The 25800-nt window shown below is 47.9% G+C and overlaps 1 protein-coding gene across 7 annotated transcripts in view; it reads right to left on the bottom strand.

Annotated features, from left to right (window-relative positions):
• ASAP1 (ArfGAP with SH3 domain, ankyrin repeat and PH domain 1) overlaps positions 1-25800 on the bottom strand; it is a 353659-nt gene that overhangs the window by 312541 nt on the left and 15318 nt on the right. For all 7 annotated transcript variants that reach the window (XR_013447676.1, XR_013447675.1, XM_078072001.1 and 4 more), the window contains exon 2: positions 3712-3797. Coding sequence is in view for 5 of the 7 variants with exons in the window: in XM_078072001.1 (XP_077928127.1) it covers positions 3712-3770 (59 nt within the window). In the remaining 2 variants the exon portion in view is untranslated. The remainder of the gene's footprint in view (positions 1-3711; positions 3798-25800) is intronic.

The raw sequence follows: 25800 nt of genomic DNA, 5'->3' as shown, positions 1-25800 counted from the left end.
ACCCGGAGACTTTCAAGCAGCCTCAATGATACTGATGGGACTTTCACAGGGGAACTCGGATGCTGTTTTTCTAAAATGCATTTCTTTTTCTTTTACATCTAGAAATCATAAGGCTTTCCAACCCTTCCAACAATGTTAGAAATGCAGCACAGAGTTGAGAGGTCAGCGCCTCTGCGTTCAGCCCTAGGGACACATTTCCCGTCCATGCACAGCCTTCATTCCTGACCTCTGCCCTGTGGCCAAAAAGGGACATCAGCTGGACTCAGGGAAATTCAATTTGGTCTGACAGCTGGGAGCATGGAATAACAGGGCATCTGCCTTGACCCTTTGGAAAGCAAAGGCAGGGGTAGGAGGGGTGGGGGTGTCATAGAAGTTTCTCCGGGGCTTGGTTTAGGAGGGTCTAAAGTTTCTGTGGGTTAGTTTCTACATATGAACAAAAACCCTGGAAATAAGGCCAGCTGATTTCTACTGCTGGCTCAGAATTCAATCCCACTTCCAGGCACTGTCCTGGTGGCATTTGGGGTGAAAGAAAAGAAACACATTGTTCTTTATTCCCCTGAACTTGAGCTTTCCCAGGGGCAGTAACTGCCCTGCGGTGAGGTGTGATTTTAGTCATTCTTTTGCACATACATTCGCGTTAATAACCTGACAAACCAAGCAGGAGGTCCCTGGACTGGTCTCAATACATGGAGAAAGTCTCTGCTCCTGTGGGTTCCCCTTCGTGTCTACTGAACTCCAAGCTCCAACTCTTAATCTGTTCCATGAAAGAGAAGGGCTGACCCCTTCTCAGTGCCTGGTAGCCGGGAACAGAGGGAAGTCTTTCTGTTTTCAGATGGAGCCCTCATGTGATCAGCGAACCCAGGGATGCTGGAACCTTTCTCCCTATCAAAGGGATCTGTTGAGATGGACAGCTCCATTATGTTGGCAGACACACACCTGCGTGGATTAGTTGATGCGCCCCTCCTGCGGCCCCAGACGGTCCCACGCTCAGCCTAACCTTGTGGCTGTCGATCTGTATGGGATTTGCTCCTTTCCTTTTCTTCTGAGCACAAAGCCCCATGAGGACCGGGTCGTGCCTGCTGCTTGCACCTTTGTATCCCAAGCCCCCTGGCCCAGGTCTCAGCACGAAGTCATAAGCAGTTGATCCACATGTTATATGAAAGAGCCAACCAACCAACCAACCAACAAACTAATAAACAGGAACAAAGGTGGTGGGCCTCATGTTATAGGGAACAGAGTATAATAGGCTTTGATGTGTTCTTACTGAAATAGAGTATACATACGTAAAATTATTGGTGTCATAGCTGTGCCATTGAAGGAATTTTTACACCTGTGTCACCAGCACCCAGATCGGGGGACAGAACATTTGCAGAAGCCCAGCAGGGGCCTCGTGCTCCCTTCCTGTCACTGCCGCATCCACCGGCCGGAAGCCACTATCCCACCAGCTGCATGACACCTGACAGTTACCTAGCCTCGCTGACTCTTATCTTCACCTTGGGAAAAGAATACTTACCTTCCATGCTGTGAGGATTCCATTTTTAAAATGTGTGTGCAGTGCCTGGCCAATGCCAGTGGTACGGTAGTAACAGCCATAGTCCTAGAAGTACCAGTAGCCACAGTACCAGCACCAGGAACAGCCCAGAAGTAACAGGAGAAGCAGTCAGGATAGGCGGTAGTAACTGCAGCTGCGGTCAGGTGGTAACAGAAATGGTAGTGTTGACAGTAGAAGCAGTAGGAGCAGTAAGAGCTAATACTTAGCACTTATTGTGCTCCAGGCACTGTTCCAAGGGCTCTACCTTAACTCATCTAATGCTCAAGGCAACCCTTATAAGGATGTACAAAATGGGATTTTCCTGAGGCACACAAAGGTTAAGTAGCTTTCCCGAGGCCACGCACCTACCGAGCCACGGGTCCGGGAGTCAAACACCAGCGGTCCAGCCACAGAGCCCCTCCTCTTAAAAGCAATCTTTCAAGAACTCTTTGCTTGGCAAAGCAAGCTGTCCTCTAATATCTGCTCTCTTCCTTTTCTATAAGAACAACTCTCAATTTTGGTAAGCACATGGTCTTGTAGAATAAAGACCACATTTCTCAGCCTTCTGGCAGCTGTGCAGAGACTAAATTCTGGCCGATAGAAGTAGAAGCAGTGGGTGCAATATTCAGAAACATCCTTAAAGGGAGGGAGCCTGCCTTTCTTCTTCTCTTGCCTTCTTCTTGCTCGTAGATGTGATGGCTGGAGCAGCAGCAGCTACAGAGGACCATGAGGTGACTTGGGATTGGAGGCCCACACGGCAGACAAACAAGAGCAAGTGCCTGGGTCTCTCAGAGATTGCTGTCACAGCCCTGCATAACTTGTGTCTGAACTTTCAGGTTAAGAGAGAAATATACCTCTCTCTTCTTTAAGCCAATGTTTATTTAGATTTCACATCATTCACAGCAAAACGTAATCCTAAATAATGCACTGGATTTTGCAATTATAATTAATGTCACCCAAAAAGACACCCGCAAAACTATCACTTTTGTGTTGGACTCTTGACTTAAAAAAAAAAAAAACCCAACAACAAAATAAAACATGACTTCGGGTATTCCTCTAACAGACAAACTAGGAAAATAATCATACAAAGTCTCATTTACCCCAAAGGTAGTAACGGTTCCTTGTCGGTTTATGTTGGGGTCACATCAAAGCCTCTCAGGTTGGCCTCCCTTCCTCCAGCCTCTCTCATTCATTCAGGGCAATTCTGTTTGTCTAATGCTACTTAAAAACGATTTCTATCCTAAAACTTGAAATAATTACAATGCTCTATATGTGCTTCCTTTACACAAGACACTTTGTCTAGTTTTTCTAGCCCGCACACAAAAATATAAAACATAAATATTGGGATTTCCCTTTCAGAGAGGTGAAAATGGAAGAAATGGAGAGGGTCAGTGACTTGCCTGAGGTCACACAGCAAGTTGGTGGCAAAGCCAGAATTCTACCACTCCCTCCAGCACCCGTGCTCTTCCCACCACCAAAGCTGATTTCTGGGAAACGCCAGTCACAGCAGACTGACCCTAGGTCAAGTTACCCTGGCAACTTTAAGATTCACGGACTCTGACTTTTCTCTCATCTTCTTGTCCAGTCTAATTTTTTATCATCCTCTAACACAAACCTCCACCCACTGAGGTCAGACTCTGTAGACTCTTATCACATGCCCCTACCCCAGGCCTCAGTTTTCCCAGCTGCAAAATGGGGCAAATTATACCTCCAAGAGGGAACATGGCATAGAGGAAAAAGGCAGGAGACCTGGAATCAGGAAAAACAGACTTCCAATCCAGCTGGGCATGTTCTTTACCTATAAAATGAATGTAGTAATTCCTCCCTCGCGTGGACTTAATGAGAACCTGTTTCTAAGAGTCGTTCAAGTAAAACAGCACCTACTGTGGATGGTGTCATCTTTGTTGCTATTCCTGACTTCATTCTGGAACTGTCACCCTGTCACCTTGCCTTCTGTCCGAAGGACACAGGTGAGGTGACAACAGGAAGCACTTTGAGAAGTCTACAGCCCTACAAATGCCACACATCTGTTTGCCACTAATATTCACACCCACGGTGCCTTTATCAGATGCTAGTCTGCAGTCTGATCAAATTTTGAATGTCAAACCCCTCCCCCGCAAGGAATCCCTCCGCATTTCCCAGGCTGGGCTCTCTAGACAGGATGGGCTAAGGCCACTCACCGATTCCATAGTGAATCTCTCGACGAAAAACTGGAGAGCCTGGAGGCTGAAGATCTCATGTCTCAGCCGTCACATCAGAGAATTACCTGGATGGGGGCAGGAGAAAAGGTGACAAGCATCATCTAGTGGGACTGGGCCGAAGACATGGTCTCAAAGCAACATGGGGTTTCATGTGGAGGCTGGCATCCTTGTGAAGAATGTTCTGACACCACCGAGCGGCTGTCCAGGAGTGGGAAGGAAAACAGCCAGCAAACCACTGTTTCAGCAAACCACTGTTTCAGCGATCCACCTTGGGGCTGGTGTCTCTATCCTCGGATCTGTGCGAGTGCTCAGGGATCCTTCGTAAGTTCTATTTCTAGCTCTACAGTCGAGAGCAATTTACAAGTCATTAACTTCTCTAAACATGAAATCAAAGTGTGCTCACAGGTGCAACAGACAGACGGCCCCATGCAGCCCTGTGCCCATGGGAAAATGGAGGTGTCTCCCCCTCCCCCACTGGCCAAGGGGACCAGCCCAGGAAGGAGGTAGAGCTCTATGAATATACATATTTCGGGACAGCCCCTCTGAACCTGAGAGAGGATTGTAATTAATTCATGCATACCAAAGCTTAATTGCTGAGTGCACAGAGCACAGGAAGTCTGGGATAAAAGCTGTTACATAAGGGAACGGCTTCAATATTTGCAGAATGAGTGGAAACAGAGGTGAGGAGTGGAAACAAGATGAGCCAGGGGACCTGCTGGATCCTTCTCCAGTGATCGCTGGCTCAGTGTGGCACCTCTATCTGGGGCCAGAACCCAGGGACACTCTTGACCCACCGTCTTCCTATCCCCATATCCAATCCATCCCAAGTCCTGTCTCATTTACTCCCTAAAGATCTCTCGACCTCTCTCTTTTTCTCCATCCCCCCGACACAGCCCTGGACCAAGCCTCCACCCTTCCCACCTGGGCTTCCTTCCTGGTCTCCTTTCATCACCATTTCTCCCTCTGAAATCCGGTCCCCCACACTGAAGCCAGAATCATCGCTTGCTTTTTTTTTTTAATCTTTTATTGTAGAGAATTTTGTAGACACAAAAATAGAGAAGAGTATCCTGAACCCCATATATCCACTGCCCAGCCCCGATCACCATCAACTTAAAATCAATCTTCCCTCTCCCCACATCACTGTTTCAAAGCAAATAATCTTACCATTTCGGTCATAAGTAGAACAGCATGTATCTGTAAGACCAGGTCTTTTACAAAAATAGAATTGCAATAGCATTCCCACACCTAAAGAGACTGTAGAATTCCCTGACATCACCAGAGATCCAATGTCCAGATTTATTTTTTTTTTAATTTTTATTTTATTGATTTTGAGAGAGAGAGTGAGAGAGAGAGCACAAGAGGAGGAGGGTCAGAGGGAGAAGCAGACTCCCAGCTGAGCAGGGAGCCCGATGTGGGACTCAATCCTGGGACTCCAGGATCATGACCTGAGCCGAAGGCAGTCGCTTAACCAACTGAGCCACCCAGGAGCCCCAATGTCCAGCTTTCTAATAGTCCCATAAATGTCAAAAATGTTTTTGAAAGAACTGTTTTTAAAATCCAGACCCAAATAAGCTCTCTGCCTTATATTTGGCTATGCTGAATGAAAAATTTAAAACACCAGTGTGATGGTGTCACTCCACCCCCCACCTCTCCACCCTCAGCTGAACATTCTTCAAAGGCTTCTCAGTGCTTTAGGATAAGACCAAAAACATTTAACATGGTCTGACTCTCTCTGGCCTCATCTTGCCCCCTCAGGCTCACTGCTACAGGCATGTGGCCTTCTTTCAGATTCTGGAACTTGCCAAGGTCCTTCTGTCCCAGAGCCTTTGCCCATACTGTTCCCTCTGCCTGTAAGGCTTCCTCATTTACCATCTTTGCCTAGTTAACTCCTGTACTTCCTCAAGTCTTACTTCTTCAGGGAAACTCTTCTTGCTCCTCCAGATTAGATCATGGAATGTATTTTAGTTTTCACTCATGATTACACATTCATTAATGTGAATGTTGACTAATTGATCTATTGATCTGTTGATATGATTCGATTATAAGCTATGTGAGCACAAGACTGTGTTAGGATTTCCTCCCTGGTGTATCCCCAGCACCAGCTACACAGTGCACCACAATATTAATAGATACTTGTTGAATAAATGATCGAACCACTTCCTTCAAACTAAAAGGCCAATAACGATCCACTAAATCTTCCTGAACCTTGAATTACACATTTAAATTAGATGGAAAATTGACAATCTTATCCTAAAATTCACATGGAAATGTGATGGACTCAGGAAAGCCAAGATGATCTTTAAAAAGAAGGGCAATGTTGGAGAACTCCTATTTCCCAATTTCAAAACCTCCCACAAAGCTGTAGTAATCAAAACAGTGGTACTTGAATAAGAGTAAACATACGCTTTCCCTCAGAATCATAGACCGTGGCCTTCCTGGAATATTCCCCTCTGGATCCCACCCTTACTTTGTATATGACTCTGGTCCTGTTATTTGCATAAATAAACAGTGCTCCTCCCAGGCCTGTTCTTCAAGGGGCTGTTCCTTTGCTTTCCTTGCTTCACCCAAGTGTGGAAGCTGAAATAATGTACAGACACTGCTCCTACTTCTTCATTCCCACCCTGAATTTGAATTACACATTTGTGCCCTTCACCATGTGCCTTTATAGTCCCTCCCACTAAAGCACTATATTCCTCTTCCCCACCGGATTCTGGACTCGACCACTGACTTATTTAAGCCATGCAATGTGGATGGAAGTAACAAAGTATGGTCCCATGAAAGGAATATGTCTCCCTGGTCCCTGCTAGCTGCCACCTCTCAGCCTGGACCGCAGACTGCTAACGTGTGGAGAAGATCTGGACCCAACCAGGAGTCCACCCTGAGCACGCTGAACCCAACCGACATCAGCCAAGCCATAGACCCATAGACCCATGAGCATGAATATAAATGTCTGCTGTCATGCAAGCTACTGCAATTCCGAGGGTTGTTTTTTTTTTTAATTTGGTAAAATCTGACTAATACACATGGAAATACTAACTTATGGACACCAACGAGTATCAATATAGTTCGGGAAAAAACAAAAGCCATGCACATGGATAGCACAGGTGATCAGCAAAGAATACCTCCTTACAGAAGACCTACTTGGTGCCAACCTGACCCTCACAATGATCCTGTAAGGTAGACAACACTGGGCCAGCTTTGCAGATGAGAAAACTGAGGCTCAGGGATATGAAATAATGTGTCCAAGACAGTGTGCGGCAGAACTGGGACTCCAACCCAGGTTGTCTGACTGAAAAAGTTCAAGCCAGGCTTCTCTTCCACAGAAGCGTCTGGTAGATGCTCAAAGCATCTACCTCACGATCCCCTGGTCCACCATCCTACCGCCACTCTCGTCCCGTTTCCTTCAGTGGGTCTTCAGGAGAGGCTGCTGGGGCAGATGGAACACCCACCGGGCTTCAAGCCCAGCGTCCCCGAGTTCCGATCCAGCTCTGCCCCTGAGCAGAGCCTTGTCCTGGTCAGTGAGCCTCTGTGGCTCTCGGGTCCCTTGTTTGTAAAACAAGGCCACTAATCCTAGCCTAGCCTACGTCACTGGACCGGTGTGAACCTCCAGAGAGAGGGCGTGTGCAAGAGCTGTGTGAGGTGTGACACACCAGAGTCAGCTCACACCCTGGTGCCCCGACTCGGAAACCACTCACACCAACTTAGCATCTACATATGTCGCAGTCTCTCACGCCCGCTGCTTTGGTATCCATTTATGCTCTGAGACTGTTTGGCCCCCGCCCCGCCCCCGCCAAAAGAGATTCTTTTTTTCCAGTTATGAAGGTAATCTGGGTCCATTATGAAAAATACTAAGGCATGAAACTAAAATCTGTTATTATCCTAACACCTAGAGATAAATACTATTGGGATTTTAAGGCTATTTCCTTCCTGGGATTGGCTTTTGTAAGGAGGAAACAAATAATGCTTTTCAATTAACAGGATTTCTTTAGAACCAGGGTACTACCAGTAATTTTAAAAATACCACTTTGCATTCATTCATTCAGTCACTCATTCAGTGATTTGTTCTGTGCCTACCATGTGCTAGAGACTGTTCTCACTGCCTGAAGTCGGAGCCGACAGCAAAAGAGAGTTCATGATCTCGAGCAACAAGCATCTATTCATTATTTTAGAATTCAACAAGCAGAGTGAGCCTACTATATATTGGGCACTTGCTAATAAAAATAATAACAGCAGCTTCTTTGCTAGACGCTGTACTCTAACAGCCTTGCTTATTATTAAAAGTTGGCCCTTAAAACAAATGCATCTGAGTTAGAGCTCAGAATATGGCTCTTGAATGAGTTATTTATCTCCTCATACTACAGTTTCCTTTTTAAACTGGGATAATTGAAGTCCTACGTCATACAGTCACGACGAGAATCAGTGAGAAATGCAGTTACACCACTGAGCAAAATGCTTGGTTCCCAGCATCCGAGGCATGAATGGGAACTAGTAGTGGGGGCAAGTGATATTATGGTCTCTTTGATCCTCGCAGCCATCCTACGGGAAGGTGAAACTCAGAGGTTAAGGAACTTGTCCAAGGTTATGCAGGTTCCCACTTAGGCGCATGGAGCTCAGTTCCATTAGGGACCCTCTGAGGGACGTGGGGAACACACCGCAGGACTGCCATGCTGGGGTAGGGAAGCTGGGGTACTTCTGCACCAACTCCCATGCCTCACTAGCCCAGCAAAGCTGGGGGAGGGTGAGGCAGACATATAGGAAGCCCTCCATGGGAACAGACACTTGCCTGAAGTGCCTTCCAGGGTGGGCTCAAAGATCCGGGCAGGAAACACACAGCACCTATAAATAGGTGTTCAATAAATACATGTCAGAGTAAGTGAACATTGCTATCAACCCCTGTGCTCTTCTTTACAACCTCTCATTTCCCGCTGCCACCAGTGATGGGAGATTGAAAGGAGCGACCTGCTCAAGTGAACCAGAATTCATTACCATGGAGCATCACACCTTTTACCACCCGTGTTTCTGCTGCTTCTACTGAAATTCTATCCTGTGACTTACAGGATGTCTGTCAGAACAGCAATTCCTGCATGCCACGCAGGAATAAGGGACATAATTCACTTGGTACATAAACCCCTCTTGACTGCCAATCCCCAAATATGTGGTGAATTTTATTCAACAGAAGTGACGGCACGGATGTTGGGATGTGTATCCTTTTATGGAGGATGTTATGAACTCCTGAGTCATCTGCAGCTACAGCTTGGACAATGTCTTTTTTTTCCCATAACATCACAGCAAACACTTGGCCTATTTACTGATGAGATTCTTTCCTGGTCTGTGGAAGCTGTACTTGGAAAATCAAGGAGCTAGAGAAGACAGCCTGAATTCATATGATTTCTGCCAATCCTCATCTTATCTATTAGAAGCCCAATTTGTCCAGTCCCACTTGAAATTCCCTCTCCTCCAAGAGGTGCTCTCCAACAATCTAGCCATGCTGAATGAACCCTCAGGGCCCTTAACGGCAGCAACAGTGACCCCTACTGGGCACTGTCTTCGAGCCAGACCCATCCCGGGCACGTTGACCACCCCATTCAATCTTCACCCTAATCCTGCAAGGAACTGTGATTGCCTGGATTTTGCAGATAAGAAAACTGAGGCTCACAGAACTTAGGTAGCACATGGTCACACAGGTACCTGGGGGTGGCAGATTCAGGATTCAAACTAGGAAGAGCTTGACTTCCAAGCTCAGGGCTTTGCTCACTACGCTACATAAAATAGTATAAATTAACACTGAATACACCTCATTACTATTTCCTGATTGTTTCAACAGTGAATGCTGGGGCCGCCTTGAGCCGGTCATGGGGATTCCGTACTAATAGCTACGTCTCTCAGTTTCCATATACACTAGCAAGCAACAAGTCCTGCCTCCCTAGCTGCCCCAAGGAGCCCCGAGTCAGGCACCTGTGGCCTCTCTAGCCAGGTAACTCTGGACTCTTGCTGTTTCTCCTCATCCATCTCCCTGCTGCCTGCCAGCAGGTTTTGGGATGGGATGCTTCTATTGACTCTGCCCAGGACTGCTCATTCAAGTATGATATAGAAGGAAGCAGATGAGGGGTGCTTTGGTGGCTCAGTCGGTTAAGCATCTGCCTTCAGCTCAGATCATGATCCCAGGGTTCTGATAATCAACTCCCACATCAGGCTTTCTGCTCAATGGGGAATCTGCTTCTCCCTCCCCCTCTGCCCTTCCCCTGCCCCGCACCCCTCCCCCTCTCATGCTCTCTCTCTCTCTCTCTCTCACTTACTTTCTCTCTCACATAAATAAATAAAATCTTTAAAAAAAAAAAAAGAAGAAGGAAGCAGACAAGACTCTGTGGAAGTCAACGCCAAGAAAGATCAAGGTGCTCTGCCTAACAATTCTGACGCCTCTAGACCTTACCCTGGGCCCCATCCCCCTGCCTCACTTGCTGGTTAAAACAACAATCGAAGATGGTTTGGGTCTCTCCTCTCCAAAGAAGAGGTCAGGAAAGGCTGTACTCACTACCCTTCATGATCCAAAGGTCTTTTTAGATTATAAATTTACAATGACTGTGACCATGTAACTTACATCCTATGCCCTGAGTGCCCGGCACAGCACAGTAAGGAGGGGAAGTTAAGGTAGGCTGAGCTCAAGGTCCAGAGGCGGCGCATGGGACAGGGACAGAAACAACAGACAGGATGAACGCTCGTAAGCGGTCTCATCTGGGTGTGAACACAATGTCACAGGACCTGCCTCACAAACATTTACTAAGTGCCAACTGCATGCTATTTTCCATTGGTCAGAGCTTCCTGTAAGGAGACTCATCGGTTGGGAAAATGCGTCCATCCATCCATCCATCCATCCATCCACCAATTCATTTATTGAAAAAATATTTGTTAAGCTAAATGTCAAGGAGATAATGATGGTTAGCGAAACAGCCATGGTCTCTGCTTAGAGCCCGTGTTCAGAGAATGAGACCTTAATCAAATAACCCCACGGGTGATGAGAGAAAGAAGTACTGCGTACCAGAGGAATCTACATACTACAAGTGAATCACGATCCTCCACATTCTATAAAGCTGCATCCTGAAAATTTTGTGCATCTTAAAATAAGTGAATGCCAGACAGACAGCCTTAGGGAGCCACGGAGGGAACAACAAGGTAACCTTGGAAGCCACGAGCAGGGAGGCCAGCGAGGCTCACTCCCGAGCACGACCCACTCCTCGCACCAGCGAAAGCAGGCAGAGCTCAGCCTGTGCCTCCACAAAATGACACATTTCCTTCCGGGTCCCCTGGGAAGAACAGCAAGTGCGGAGTGCGTGGGTGCCCGGGGTTTGTTGTGCCACCAACTGTTTTAATAGTGCGACTGAGGTCCTTTCAAACAATTTGTTTACGCTCAGTGAGCACGCGGGGTGCAGAGCCATCTGGGGGGCTGCTCCCCTGTTCACTGTGTAGGAGAAGGGTGCAGCGGGGTGGGGAGAGGAATCTCAAGCAGTGGAAAGAGGACAGCCTCTGGAGCAGGAAGACTTACATTCCAACACTGGCTCTCCCCCCTAATTGCTGTGGGACTTTGGACAATAAACTTCACTTCTGCTGGCTTGTGTCTTCTGGAAAATGGGGGCGGCGGCCGGCTGTAACGTGCCCACACACGTGACCTTGACACTCACAAGCCCGTTAACGGTCAAGCGCATCCTACCGTAAGCAACATCTGGGACTTTCTGCCCAAGAGCTTGTTCTCTGCCACCCAGGGGCAGGCTGGAAGTCAGGAGACCGGCACTCCCGGGTGCAGCCTCCAGACAAGGATGTGAGAAGTGCTGGCACTGAGTGGACGTGTGACGGAAGAGTGCACGACCATGACAACCTACAACTGGATGGGACGCCCACAGCCCAGAGTCCCGACCCGGCAGCTCCTCAGCAAGGCCAACACCACGGACCTGGTTCCTGCAGGTGGTCATCATGCTGTTGTCCCCCACCTACAGTCAAGGCCCAGAAGTCACCTTCTAGGAGCGGCACCTCAGGGTCCCAGTCTTGCCTGCCCAAGGGAAGAGGCACCAGGGTGGAAAGGACTTTGCATGGAAAGGTGTTCCCCAGCACCCCCCTGCCAGCAGGAAGCCCCACTGTGGGCCCCAGGGACTCTGCCACCTTCAGTTATGCTGACTCTTCCCCTGGGCCTGAGTCGTGAGAAGCATAGCTGTCACTGGGATCCCCGTCCTATGGTGCAAGCAACAGGTTACACAGTCACCGAAAAGATAACCTAGCTAATCTGTATCGATTGGTGCTTCCCACGTGTATCAGACACTACACAGGCAAGAACTTCTTTAATCTTTGCAACAACCCCAGGAGACAGGTATTATTATTGTTCCATTTTACAGGGAAGGAAACTGAGGCTAATACGGGATGAGCATCTTGCTAGAGTTTTCCCAGCCTGTAAGTGGATTCTAGATCTGCCCGATTCCAGAAGCCTCTTCTTTCCTTTAAATCCCACCAGCCCTTCAGAGCAGCGGCAGCCTCGGGAGAGAGGTCTCTGCTGTTTGGATTTCTCCCCCAGTGCTGGGACTAAAAAAAGACCTCTAACAAGCTGGCAAGACCAGCCTTGCCACGCAAGCACACTCCTGACTCCCCTGAGGACGTATGATCAGCACCAACCACACAGCAACCCAATTTAACAACACTCTTTGTGATCACCTTATTCCTTCCCTTCTGTGACAGCCATATTTGCCCATTTTCCTATTTCTGAAACACAATGTGTCTTAACTATCAAATTTAATGTGGCAGAGCTTCTGTTTTCTCCTCCAACCCTGTGATGATGTCAAGAACGCATGTTACAACTCAAGGCAGCTCAGAATCAAAGGAAAGAAAGTACATCTAAGACGTGTTCCGATCCCATCTCATCAAAGCCCAGAACAGTCCTCAGGAGGCTGTAAATCTGAGAAATGAGCAGCCTAGTCTCCTTCAGACCACGCACAGAATCCACCAAAGTGCACCTGCCCCTGCATGGGGTCCCACCCCACAGCCTCCCATCTACCTGCGGCTCAAATTCCATCCATACCTGCACTTCTACTAAGAAAGAGAAGTGAATTCCTCCCTTGTCAGTCCACAGGTACAAGATTCAATGAATGCTCAGGATATTGTAAAACTGAAATAAGTATTTGACTCTATCTTCCATTTTGCCATTCATTCATTCATTCATTCATTCCTACAACAGTTCAACAGATGCCAGCAGATGCCCGTCCAAGCTGGGCACCTTGCTCCCATGGGAGGCAGAAAGGCGAAGTAACAGTCACTAGGCACCTGTCAGAACGGACACGGATGCCATGCCCAGAAACAAGGCAGATGATCAGACACAGAGTGGTTTCACCAGGGGAGGTGGTAGCAGCAGCGGGTTTTGAGGGATGGACGGGGGGCAGGGGGGGACACCAGACAGAAAAAACAGGAAGAGGGACTTCTAAGTGCACGGAGCAGCAAGTTCGATGCCACGGCCTGAGACACAACTTCTGCTGGACACCTGTTTGCTGACCCCTCTGCCACGTGGAAGACACAGCGCTGACACCTGTCACAGTGTGTGCCTGAGTTGAGCCGCGCTCCCAGGCACTCTGTGCCAGCACGCCGAGCCAGGCCCTGCCCGGTGCGTCTGAGTTACGGGAACCCCAGCCAGGCAGCCTCCCGCTCTAGGTTCTCGGCCTGCCTGCCCCTAAATATGGTGTGCATCCTGCGGATGTAGACAACTCTCAGAACTTACAATATGCCTGCTCTGAAAGACTGGATACATATATTTTTAAAATATTTAATTGTGGTTTAAAAAAAACCACACACCATGGAATTTACCATCTTAACCATTTTTAACTGTACAGTTCAGTAGTGTTAAGTATAACCACTTAATCATTGCTGTACAACAGATCCCCAGAACTTTTTCAACTTGCAAAACCGAAACTCTTCACCCATTAGACAACAATCCCCATGTCCCCTTCCCCCAGCCCCTGGCCACCCCGTTCTACTTTCTGTCTCTGGGGGTTTAACCACTTTAGATACCTCATATAAGTGGAATCCTGCAGTATTTGTCCTTTTGTGACTGGCTTATCTCACTCAGCACAACGTCCTCCAGGTTCTTCCACACTGTAGCATGTGTCAGGGCTTCCTTCCTTTTTAAGGCTGGGTAATATTCTATTGTGTGTATGCCACACTTGGGGTATCTCCCCATCTGCTGATGAACACTTTGGGGTGCTCCCACCCCTTGGCTATTATGAATAATGAACCCGGGTGCCTAAATATCTCTTTGAGATCCTGCTTTTAATTCATTCGGATATACACTTAGAACTGGAATTGGTGGATCATACAGTCGTTCCATTTTTAATTTCCAAAGAACGAGCATACTGTTTTCCACAGAGGTTGTACCCTTTCACAGTCCCACCAAGAGCACACAAGGGCTCCAATTTCTAGGACTGGATACATAGTTGAAGAATAAATGAATGATATATCTGCTGGATGAATAATGGACATAGCATAGTAACACAATAAATGCTTTCTGATGGGCACTTTCCCTCTGCTGACTTACAAGCTCCATAAGTTTACCGAAGAATAGGAAATAAGAGCAAAATGCCCCACTAACAGAACTGTGGGAACATACTGAAAACCTCCATGTACAAAGGCTAACTTTGCTCCTATCACCACATTCAGTTATCAGAAATTCCCCCAGGACAGGGACCATGACTTATTTTCCTCTAAATCTTTGACCTTGACTCGTAAGGCCCACCTGGCTAAGGGGCTGAAGTGCAACAGACATGCAGCACTATTTGCTGAACGGTTACAGGAAGGCAGAGTCAATCAAGGAAGGCTAACTGGAAGAAGATGACCCTGAAAGAGGGAGAGGACAGTCCATCAGAGAAAAGGAAGCACAGTTGTGCCTACAGAGCGGGGCCTGACTCATGAGTTTCATCTCCTTCCTGAAGGCAGAGGCAGTTTGTGGATAAGCCCGAACACGATAATCAGAGGCACCTGACATGATGATGTAACACACTTTACAGGTGCTCAGTAAACACGTGTTGACTGAATATATGTTCAGAGTCAGATAAAAACAAGGCAACATGAGAATGCCTTCTGTATGAGTTGTCAAAATGGGAAATGAGGGGGTTCCTTTTCCACTCTAGGGAAAGAGTCATGTGACCTAACCTCAGCTTTCCCACCCCACCACCTCCAGTCAACAGGAAGCCCTAGAAGAAACCACCTGTCAGCCCCGCCCTGACGAAGCCTTGTGACCAAGTGACGCCACTGTTGGGGAATCCCAATCCTCAAACTTCTTTCTGGAATTCCATCTTGCTTCTCAGGAATTTTACTCCCTGGAAACCTAGAAGGATCAGCCAGTGTCTATAAAACTTCTTTTCAAATTAAGTTTCCCCAGAGTCAAGGTTCTTTCCTTCCAATGAGGATTTAAGTCTCTTCTATTTCACAGCTGTGTGTCCCAGGTGCAGGGGGCAACACCGGGGCTGGGTGCAGCAGACCCGCTGTAGGCTTGCGGCCTCTGCCCTCGTCCCTCAGTGCTGCCGGAGACACCGAATTCAAGATGCCCAGTAGACTGGAAGGCCCCTGGAAAATCACCCAGGCAGGCACGACAGAGCTGTAAGCAAAGCCACCCCACACCCCGTCCCTACCCTTCCGGAGAAGATGCTGGGGAAACCGGAAGACCCTGCTGCGGCTAGCACAGTGTCTGGCTCAGAAAATGTTTGTTGAATGAATTCATTAATAGCTGCCTAAACAAACACCCTCACACCAAGACTTTCCAGGCACACATTCATTTCTCATCCAAGCCCAGTGGCCAACCTGTCAATACCAGCTAAACAGGGCCCCGGATTCCCTCAAGTCTCTTGCTTGGCAGCAGCCTCAAATGTAGGTTATCCTGAGCATCGTCTTCTGGGGCCTGGTGTGAACCCAACTTCTCTCAGAAATCAAGGCTTCCCACCTGCCCCCACCCAATTCTCTCCGAATGACAAAGAACCGCAAGGAACTATGAGGCAGGAGATTTGGCCTCAGCTACCTGCCCTGGAGACAGATCCCTCTGTGCTGTGACTCCTCAAAGCTTCTGGTGCCACAGTGATAGAACGAGAGTCATGATGCCCAGGTCCCACAGCGGCTCGCCCTGTTCCCTGGGAGCCAGGGAGACAAAGCAGAAAGAGCAGAGACTTGCCACCCTGGCATCATGGCGACCTGCGCTGACATGGCGACCCCTTCCCCCTTGTTACAAACACGGTACAGTCTTGAATAAGTATGACTCAAAGGGTTTACACTATATAGCCCAAAATGGAAAGGGAAAAAGAGGGGCCCCCACGTCAGAACAAAGGCCTCAGCTCCCAGCACACATCTGAGTCTGGTGGCATATGCACACACCCAGGCGGGCCGACCTGCCACGGGAGCCACATGGGCCCCTCCCCGTGGGCACAGGGAAAGGCCGCTGGGTGGTCCCCAGAGGCCCATCCTGAGGCCCTCACAAAGGACTTTGTGTGCTAGGTCGGGACATTCTAGCGTCAGCCTGTTTCCTCTGTGGAAGCGGTTTTCTTGGCTCACTCTGATAGAAGAGATATGAGCGGAAAGACCAGTCCCGGCTCACGGCCCCGGGACTGTTGTGGAAAGGAGTCACGTGAATCATATGAGCCTGGAGGGCTCGCATTTGCAGAAGCCACAGCTAGACTTATTCATGAGACAGAAAACCCAACAAACGCTGGCTTGAGGAGAAAAGCAGGGGGAATTTATGGGCTGACAAAACGGAAAAGTCCAGGGTCAGATGTAACTTGGGTGTGGCTGGAGTCAGGGGCTCCAAGGATGTGGTCAGGGAGGGATTCTCGGCATCTGCTGGCTCTGCATTCCTAGAGGGAGTTGGGGGTGGTATCTCAGGCAGGCTTGCCCTCGGGGGTCACTGGCCTTCAGGCTGCCACAGCTCAGCAATCCCCGGGGAGGAAAGCACCCCCCACCCTCCAATTCTAATGACAGTCTCAGGGTTGCGTCTGACGGTGAGCATCCTTGAACCGACCTCCATGGCCAGTGGCTGGAACATTCCATTGGCTGGCTCATGTGCCCAGAGGGTTCAGGGGCTGGGTCAGGTCCACAGGATGCACATAGACTAAGTGAAGGAAGGCACTTATCCAGAGGAAAGTATGAGGGAGAAAGAAGGAGCAGGAGAGAAAGAGGGAGATGCAGGGTGGGGAGAGAGAAAGGGAAGGAGGAAGGGAGGGGAGGATGAAAGGAGGAAGGGGGTGGGCAGTAGGGAAAAAACCTGGTGTATGCTACAGATAATTTTTATCATTAGGGAATAAAGTAGCAAAGGACTCCAATTTTAAATAAAAGAGAAAAAAGCAGACTGAGCTCTTTATGTCTTTTTCCCCCTGTAACAGCTTTATCAAGATGTAATTCGTATACCATACATTTCGCCCATTTAAAGTACACAATTCAATGGTTTTACTACAATTCACAGAGTGGTACAACCATCACCACAATCAACTTTAGAGCATTTTCATTGCCCAAACAAAGAAACCCCATATCCATCAGCAGTTACTGCCCATTCCACCCTCGGCTCACTCCCAGCAGAACAGTGTAACTTTCCATCTCTATAGATTTTATTCTGGATATTTCACATAAGAGGAATCATACAATAGGTGGGTTTTAAAAATTCTGTCTTTTGTGGCAAAATCTGCAAAAAGACTCCATTCCCTGAACTTCTGGTTGAGCTCAGGCCTCACTCCCTGGAATGGTTATTAGGGCGGTGGGCCACAGGGGGGAGGGCAGGGGTTGGGTCCCGCGGGGACCCGAGCTGGCTCGATGCCCAACGTCAGCCCCTGCAGCAGGGAGGGCAGAAAATGTCTCCAGGACGCCTTGGCCTGCACTTCTGGTCTCACCTCTGGCCTGGGACCAGGCAGAGTGGACAAAGCGAGGGCCTCAGTTAGACCTGTGTCAAGGAATTCCCCAGGAAGGGCTCTGTGGGTTTCCACCGAGCACCCTTCCTCCTTCCTGAACTCATTTGGGACTCCCCTTCTCCCCAGAAGCACATGTTCCTGCCCGTGTGGGCCCCAGCAGTTCAAAACCATCCCAGCAATTTGCTAGTTATTAGTTTAGAGGGGGAATGTGACCCAGTTGGGGTCAAGGAGACTTGAAGCTGGAGGTTTCTGGGAAAGCTCTTTCTTGGTCTTCTGGAAGAGGTCTTGGAAATGGAGTTCTGTCTCTTCCTCTGGATGTTACAATACAGATGGGAAGCTCAAAACAGCTGCGGCCGGTCTCACGACCAGCCTCAGGCAGAAACCCACACACGGAGCACAGAGCCACAGGAAATGGGAGCCAGGGCTCCTGGAAGAGAAGGGAATTCTGGGTCCCAGTACACCACATGTCCCTCACGTTCCACTCTCCCCCACTCCGGGCCCCAAATTGACTTCTAGGGACTAATGCAAGGGCTCCCTACCCCTCTGGCTTGCAGGATGGTTTTAGCCAACAGGGAGCCCCAGCTGGAGATCCGAGCAGGAGAGAGTAACGCTGGAGTACTGATCCCTCCCACCCCACTGCCCCTCTGGTGGTCACTACAAACTGGCTGCCACCCTCAACCCAAGTCTCAGCTCTGGTCAGGGCCCCTCCCCACAGCCCTCACTGTCTCCAGGTTCCAGTGACCATCCCCTCCCCATCTCTCAAGCCAGGCATGCCACAGGAGTCCCAGAGCCACCTGCCCTGGGCACTACACTATCCCTGCAGCCTCCCTACCTTCTCACACCTTCTTTTATTTTATTTTTTTAAGTTTTATTTATATTTTTTTAAAGATCTATCCATCCATTGGAGAGAGAGAGAGAAGAGAGTGCACAAGTGGGGGTTGAGCTGAGCACAGAGCCCAACGCAGGGCCCGATCCCAGGACTTCAAGATCATGATCTGAACCAAAACCAAGTCGGACACTTAACCGACTGAGCCACCCAGGCGTCCCCCCAACACCGCCCCTCATGCCTTCTTAAAGATCCCTTTATGTGGCTCACGAGCATGGAAAAAATGCTCAAAAGCATTAGTCATTAGGGAAATGCAAACTGAAACCACAATGATATACCACTCATACCCACTAGCTCAGCCATAATAAAAAAAAAATTAAAGAAAAAAAACATAAAATAACAAGTCCTGGTGAAGAGGTAGAGAAATCAGAACCCTCATACATTGCTGAGAGGGATGTAAAATGATTCAGCCCCTTTGGAAAAGTTTGGCAGATCCTCAAAAAGTTAAATATAGAGTTACCAGATGACTCATCAATTCCATCCCTAGATATACACCCCCAAAGAATTGAAAAGAGGGTTTTTTTTTTTGAAAGTTTTTATTTATCCATTTGAGAGAGAAAGAGAGAGCGAGAGAGCAAGAGGGGGGAGGCAGAGGGAGAGGGAAAAGCAGGCTCCCTGCTCAGCGGGGCTCGATCCCAGGACCCCAGGATCCCGACCTGAGCCGAAGGCAGACGCTTAACCGAATGAGCCACCCAGGCGCCCCTAAAAACAGGTTTTCAAACAAATACTTGAACATGAATGTTCACAGCGGCACTATTCACAGTAGCCAGAAGGTGGGAACACCACAAATGTCTACCAATGGATGAATGGATAAACAACATATGGTCTATCCATACAGTGAAATATTATTCTGCCATAAAAAGGAATGAAGTACTGATACATGCTACGACAGGAATGAACTTCAAAAACATCATGCTAAGTGTAAGAAGCTAGACACAAAAGGACACACCCTGTGTTATTCCACTTACACGAAACATCTAAAATAGCTAACTTCACAGAGACAGAAACAATGGTTGCCACAGGTTTAGAGGTGGGGGGTGGTTGGTGGGGAGTGACTAATGGGTACGGGACTCCTTTTAGATGATGAGGTGATGGTTGAACAACATTGTGAACGTACTAAGTGCGACTGAATTGTATTCTTTAAAATGGTTAATAGTTAATTTTATGTCAATTTTACCTCAATGAAAAAAATCCTTTATGAAATTCTCTTTTAATCATCTTAATTCAAGGGTGCTGTGTGTGTCTTATGGGGAGACTGACCCCCCGCCCCCACCTCATGGACTCAGAGTTACATGAAGTCAGTGTACTTTCTCGTTGCTTCGATTAAGCCAGTCTTGCTCTATGCATCAGGAAGCTTCCTAATGGACATACCACTCAACCACTTCCCAGCTGGGTGGCCGCGGGCATGCGTCTCAGCTTCTCTGAGTCCTGGTTTCCTCATCTATAAAATAGAACTAATAATACCAACCTCATTGGGTTGGTACTTATGATTACTGTGACATTAATGTAAGAAAATGTATAAAAGGTATCTAGAACATTAGGTGGAGCTCAAAGGGTGATTTCATTCATTCCTTTTAACACCAAACTATGACACTCCCTCAGTGGCAATTAGGTCTACCTGGTGGAGATGTTACCGAGCTCAAATGAGGACCATACAGCCGTTCCCCAAAACTCTGTTTCCACTTCTTCCTGGGCACACGGTGAGACTACATTTCCCAGACTCTCTTGTGGTTAGGTGTAGCCCTATGTCAGAGTTCCGGTCAACGAACAAGAGTAGAAATATTTGCCATTTCTCAGGCCAAGACTTTTAAGAAGTTTGTGTGCCTCTTCTGTGTTTTTTTTTTTTTTTTAAGTTGGCTCCATGGCCAGCACAGAGCCCAATGCAGGGCTTGAACTCATGGCCCTGAGATCAAGACCTGAGCTGAGACCAACAGTCAAGTCGGACGCTCAACTGACTGAGCCACCCAGGCACCCCTCCTCTGTGTTTTTTATCCCTTCTGCCGGTGGAGGCAGCAATGACAAAGCTATGGGGACAGCAGGGCCACAACGGTGGGAGAAGCCCAGGTCTGTGAGTCACCCCATCATGGAAAGCCACCACTGAACTAGAAATACCCATTTTGGACTTTCACATGAGTAAAGAACAAATCAAAACATCTTTTGTATTTAAGCAGCTAAATGAATATTCGTTACTGCTGCTATTAACACTGTATTACTAATACACCATTCTAGTCTTCTGAGCGTGAACTGTCTAGTGGATTGTACAAGGTTTCATTAATTTACCCAAAAAAATCTTCAGCTGAACACGATCTGCGTGCCAGGCCCTATGCTAGATCCTGCAGGTTCCAAATAAAGTAACAGTATAACAGTATCTGCCCTCAGGAAGCCACAAAGTAATAAGGGAGACAGAGGTGTAAACAAAACCAGTCATTAAAATGTTTCAGATGCCTCGAGAAAAGCCTGTACAGGTAGAGAGAGGACACAGACAAAGAGATGCTCAATTCTACTTCGAATCAGGCGGGTCAGGAATGGCCTCCTGGGAGGGAAGACACTCAGGTTCAGGTGAAGGGGCTCCTGAAGCAGACGAATGTCACAGGCATTCAAGGCAGATGGATCCACCTGAGCAAAGGTGTGGGGGCCTGAAAGGGAGGAAGTGTGAGGGGGATGGAAACATTTCCCATGGAAGCTGCAGGGTGGAGGAGAGGGAGGAAGGGGAGGAAAGAAGAGGAAGAAGGAGGGGGAAGGAGATGAGGGGGATGAAGAAGGGGAGGAGGGAGAGGTCATAGTGGGAGGAGGAGGAGGAGGAAGGGGACAAGGAGGGGGAGGAAGGAGAGAGGGCAGCCTTGTAGGAGTTCAGGAGCAGATAACTATATGACTTTGTAGAGAAATTAATATGACCTGCACTAGCATCTCCAGATGAGGCCTGGCTTTCCAACTCCTTGATACAAAGGTAGATCCTGAGGATTCGATCATGCAGTATTTCCTGGCCCCTGTGCTCTGCCCTGTGCTCTGCCTTCCATAGAGTATCTTCCTGCCTTCTCACTTACCTTGGGCTTCTCTGCTCCTTCCCCTGAGTTCCCTCTGCTAAGCCTCATTCCATTGTCCTTAGAAATCCAAATACTTCCCTGGTAATCTTCCTCCTTCTTCCTTCCCTGTGTCCCCAAAACTCTCTCCCACAGATCAACCCCTTTGAGGGGACTCAGCACACTGAAGTAAGCCCCCCGTGCCCAACATTGATCATGGCAGATCTAGGTTTACTGCCCATAAAGGCACTTGAGCCAGGGAAAGAGCCACAGGTTTGGAGGCACAGGTCCTGGGTTCAAATCCAGCTGTCACCTGCTTATTCTGGTACCTCGGGCAGGTCATCAGGCAGGCTGAAGGCCCGGTTTCTTCACAGCTGATTCTTTCCATTATTCTTAATAGGCATAATAAAGACAGAGCTGGAAATGACCTCAATACCCATCAGCTTCACCTCCCACACTTTCTGCTGAGGCAATCTAGGCCCTCAAGGTTGAGCAAGCAGCTTGAGGTCACAATTGAGGGCAACGTCAAGTCTATGTAAAAGTGCAATATTAAATAAAACTAAATCGCCAACTGGCCTAGATCAATTTGCAACAGTTTTTATAGCCCATACTTATGCCACTTTCTATTTGATTTATGACATTCTGATTAAAGAAACATTGCATAATATCTAAAATTCAATGATAATAAATAGGAGGACCAAGAGTTCTACAATTATCACACTATCAAAGAATTCCTTTTTCTTTACTTTGATCTCATTAGCGAACCCTCTCATTATATAGACAAAAAAACTGAGGTTTCCCAGAGAGGGAAAGTGACATTCCCAAAGATACAAACCCTGTTTGAGTGAATATTGGAATGCAACCCATGTTCTTGATTCTCAAAAACTGTTTTTCTCTTTAATATACCAACAAATAAGCATCGGTTATCACCAAGTGAGTCAGAACACCTCTGGGACAAATATATATTAGGATAAGGTATTGAAGTGGTGGCTGGGGTGCTCGCTTTGGCAGCACATATACTAAAACTGGAATGAAGTGGTGCTTGGCAACTTAATATATAAAGAATTGTTACAAATAAACAAAAAAAAATGTATACCAAATATAAGTATGAGCAAAAGATGCACACAGACAACTCCTAAACCAAGGCCTACGAGATGAAAATATCTTCCACCTCAGTATTAAATTTAAAAATGCAAATAAAGGGGCGCCTGGGTGGCTCACTTGGTTAAGTGTCTGACTCCTGATTTCAGCTCCGGTCATGATCTCAGGGTGTGAGATCAAGCCCTTCATCGGGCTCCGCGCTCAGTGGGGAATCTACTGGAGATTTCCCCTCTCCTTCTGCCCCTCCCCCTGCTCACGCTCTCTCTTGATCTAAAATAAAGAAATAGATCTTTAGAAAAATAAAAATGCAAATAAAAACAACATTCATGGGGCGCCTGGGTGGCTCAATCGGTTAAGCGTCTGCCTTCAGCTCAGGTCATGATCCCAGGACCCTGGGATTGAGCCCTGCATTGGGCTCCCTGCTTGGTGGGGGGGCCTGCTTCTCCCTCTCCCCACTCATGCTCTCTCTCTCTCAAATAAATAAAATCTTTAAAAAAAAAAACAACCCAACATTCTTGTTTAATCTATCAGCTGTGCAAAGACTAATACAATTGACAGTGTTCATGTCTAACATGGGTTTCAAGAAATATGCACTCTCAAGGAACTGCTCTGGGAAATAGAGATTGGTAAAGTTTTCTGAAACACAGTCTGGCAATACATGATACCTTAAGACAGCAATTCCAGCTCTAAGAATTTCTCATAAGTAAATATATGGACAAGTATATAAATGCAAAAATCAGAAGCAACCTAAATGTCTACCAATAAGGAATCAATGAAGTAAATTATGGTATGCCCATAGCCATCAAAAATGATAATGTAAAAATTTATTCACGGGGAGACTCCCAATATATTAACTGGAAAAAAATCAGATTACTAAAGTACTTGTGTAAGATTTTGTCACCGTCTGCAGAAACCAGGTAGCTGAGAGTCTATCTGCATAGTAGTCATCTCTCAGTGGCTGGAGATCACCATCTTCCACTCTACTTTTTCCTGATCTTTCTGGATTTTGTTATGAGCTCGTATTATGTTTAGATCCAGCAGGGGTGGGGGTGTAGGAATGTGCATAGTTAGTGGCTGCCTATGGCTGGGGGTGAAGAGTTGGGGGAAATGAGGAGTGACAGCTACTGGGGAGTACGGACTGGGTGATGAAAATGTTCTAAAGTTGAGTGTACTGAGGGGTGCACAACCCCAGGACTCTACTAAGAACCACCGCCTTCTGCACTTGGAATGGATGAATTACGTGGTATATGAATTATACCTCAATAAAGACGCTCTAGAAATATAATTTAAAAATTAACTGAAAAAGTATAAAGGGCCTGGAGGATAAAAAACAAAAACTAACCCGGAGCTGAGCTGGGAAATGGGGAGCAGTGCAGGACGCTCTCACACGGGACCGTGGCCATCCACTCTCTGGTCTCTACAGGCAGAATCCAGCCAACAGAATTTGTGGATACACCGTCCCAGTCAGTCTGGGTCTCCCAGCCCAGGAGAGTGCTGGCTCATTGGCCACCAGGCTCCCCAGGCTCCTGCTGAAGTCACCCACAACCTCCCCAGTGTAGACAAGCCCTGGAGACCACCCCCCTGGCCAAGGGCCCGTGGGCACACCAACTCCAACGGCAAGCCTCTCCACCTCTCTGTCCTCGTCTTTCCCTTCAGAAGACCCGGAGCCACCTTGCAGGCTCCAGGCTTTTGAACAATTTAATCCTCCCGGAGACACGCTGGGATCAGAACCCACACTGGTTGTCACACTCAGCTCTCTGCAGGTGTGAGAGGGACTCACAAGAGCCCTTCCAGAGCACCTGCCGCATGGCAGGCACTCGCTTGTGCAACACTCTCACTGGAGTGGACAAAACGTGCTGGCCTCCTGGGGCTCAGAGACCAGCAGAGGTAAGGGACTAGGACAGATCAGTGTGATGGATGTCTGGATAAGGGTAAGCACAGAGGGCTACTGGGGGCACCAGAGACGGCTCTAAACCCTATCTTAGGCATCAGGGAATGACAGGTCCATTACCTATTTAACAAACATGAAAAGTGGCTATGGTTTATGTCAGGCACTGGGCTAGGTGCCAGGGACACCTGAGAAAGGGGGTGCATCACTGTCCTTAAGGAGCTCAATCTAGTTAGTGGACTTGGTGTATAGTACCTACGAAGTTCTCCCATTCTCCCAGGGATGGCTGAAGTAGAACCAACACGGCTTGGGGATGGTTCAGATGAGCTGAGGGGTGGGGATCCCTAAATCCACCCCTCTTCCACTGCTTCCATCTGGTCCAGGCCACCTTCGCCTTCTGCCTACATTGTTCCAACAGGCTCCTAACCATCTCTCTTCTACTCCTGCCCCCTCTAACCCATTCTCTAGAACAGCAGACAGCAGGATCCTGGTTAAAAAAAAAAAAAAAAAAAGTGGGCGCCTGGGTGGCTCAGTCGTTAAGCGTCTGCCTTCGGCTCAGGTCATGATCCCAGGGTCCTGGGATCGAGTCCCACATCGGGCTCCCTGCTCAGCAGGAAGCCTGCTTCTCCCTCTCCCACTCCTCCTGCTTGTGCTCCTGCTCTCGCTCTCTCTCTCTCTGTCAAATAAATAAATAAAATCTTTAAAAAAAAAAAAAAAAAAAAAAGTAAGCCAAGATCATATCACTTCTCCTCTGCTTAAAACCCTTGAAGAGCTTCCTTCTTTGCTTAGTATAAAAGCAAAATCCCTAAAATGCCCAACAAGGTCATGTCCCCCACCCATGCCACCACCTTTTTCCCTGATCAAAAACTGCCCCATCACTCACTCTATGCCACATTGGCCCCCTTGAGGTTCCTTGAACATGGTCCTACACGCAGCTACCCCAGGGCCTTTGCACTGGCTATCCCCACTGTCTAGGGCACATTTTACCCCAGACTGCCACAAGATCACTCCCTCAGCTCCTTTTTGATCATTGCTCAAATGTCACCTTTTCAGGGAGAGTTTCCTTGAACACTCTATTTGACAGAGCACATCCCCTCAGCACTCCCCAGTCTCCTTTCCAGTGAATTTTTCCCCAAAAGCACTTTTCACCATCTCCTATCCATACATTTGATGTCTGTTTGCTGTCCGTCTCTCCAGTTGGAACATTAGCTCCATGAGGACAGGGATTTTCCCGTTGTGTTCACTGCTGTTGCCCAGCCCCTAGAA

This window comes from Halichoerus grypus, chromosome 5 (genome assembly GCF_964656455.1).
Source record: "Halichoerus grypus chromosome 5, mHalGry1.hap1.1, whole genome shotgun sequence".
NCBI classification, from domain to species: domain Eukaryota; kingdom Metazoa; phylum Chordata; class Mammalia; order Carnivora; family Phocidae; genus Halichoerus; species Halichoerus grypus.
The sequence above is the reverse complement of the archived record's forward strand: the minus strand, read 5'-3'. Positions and strand labels throughout refer to the sequence as shown.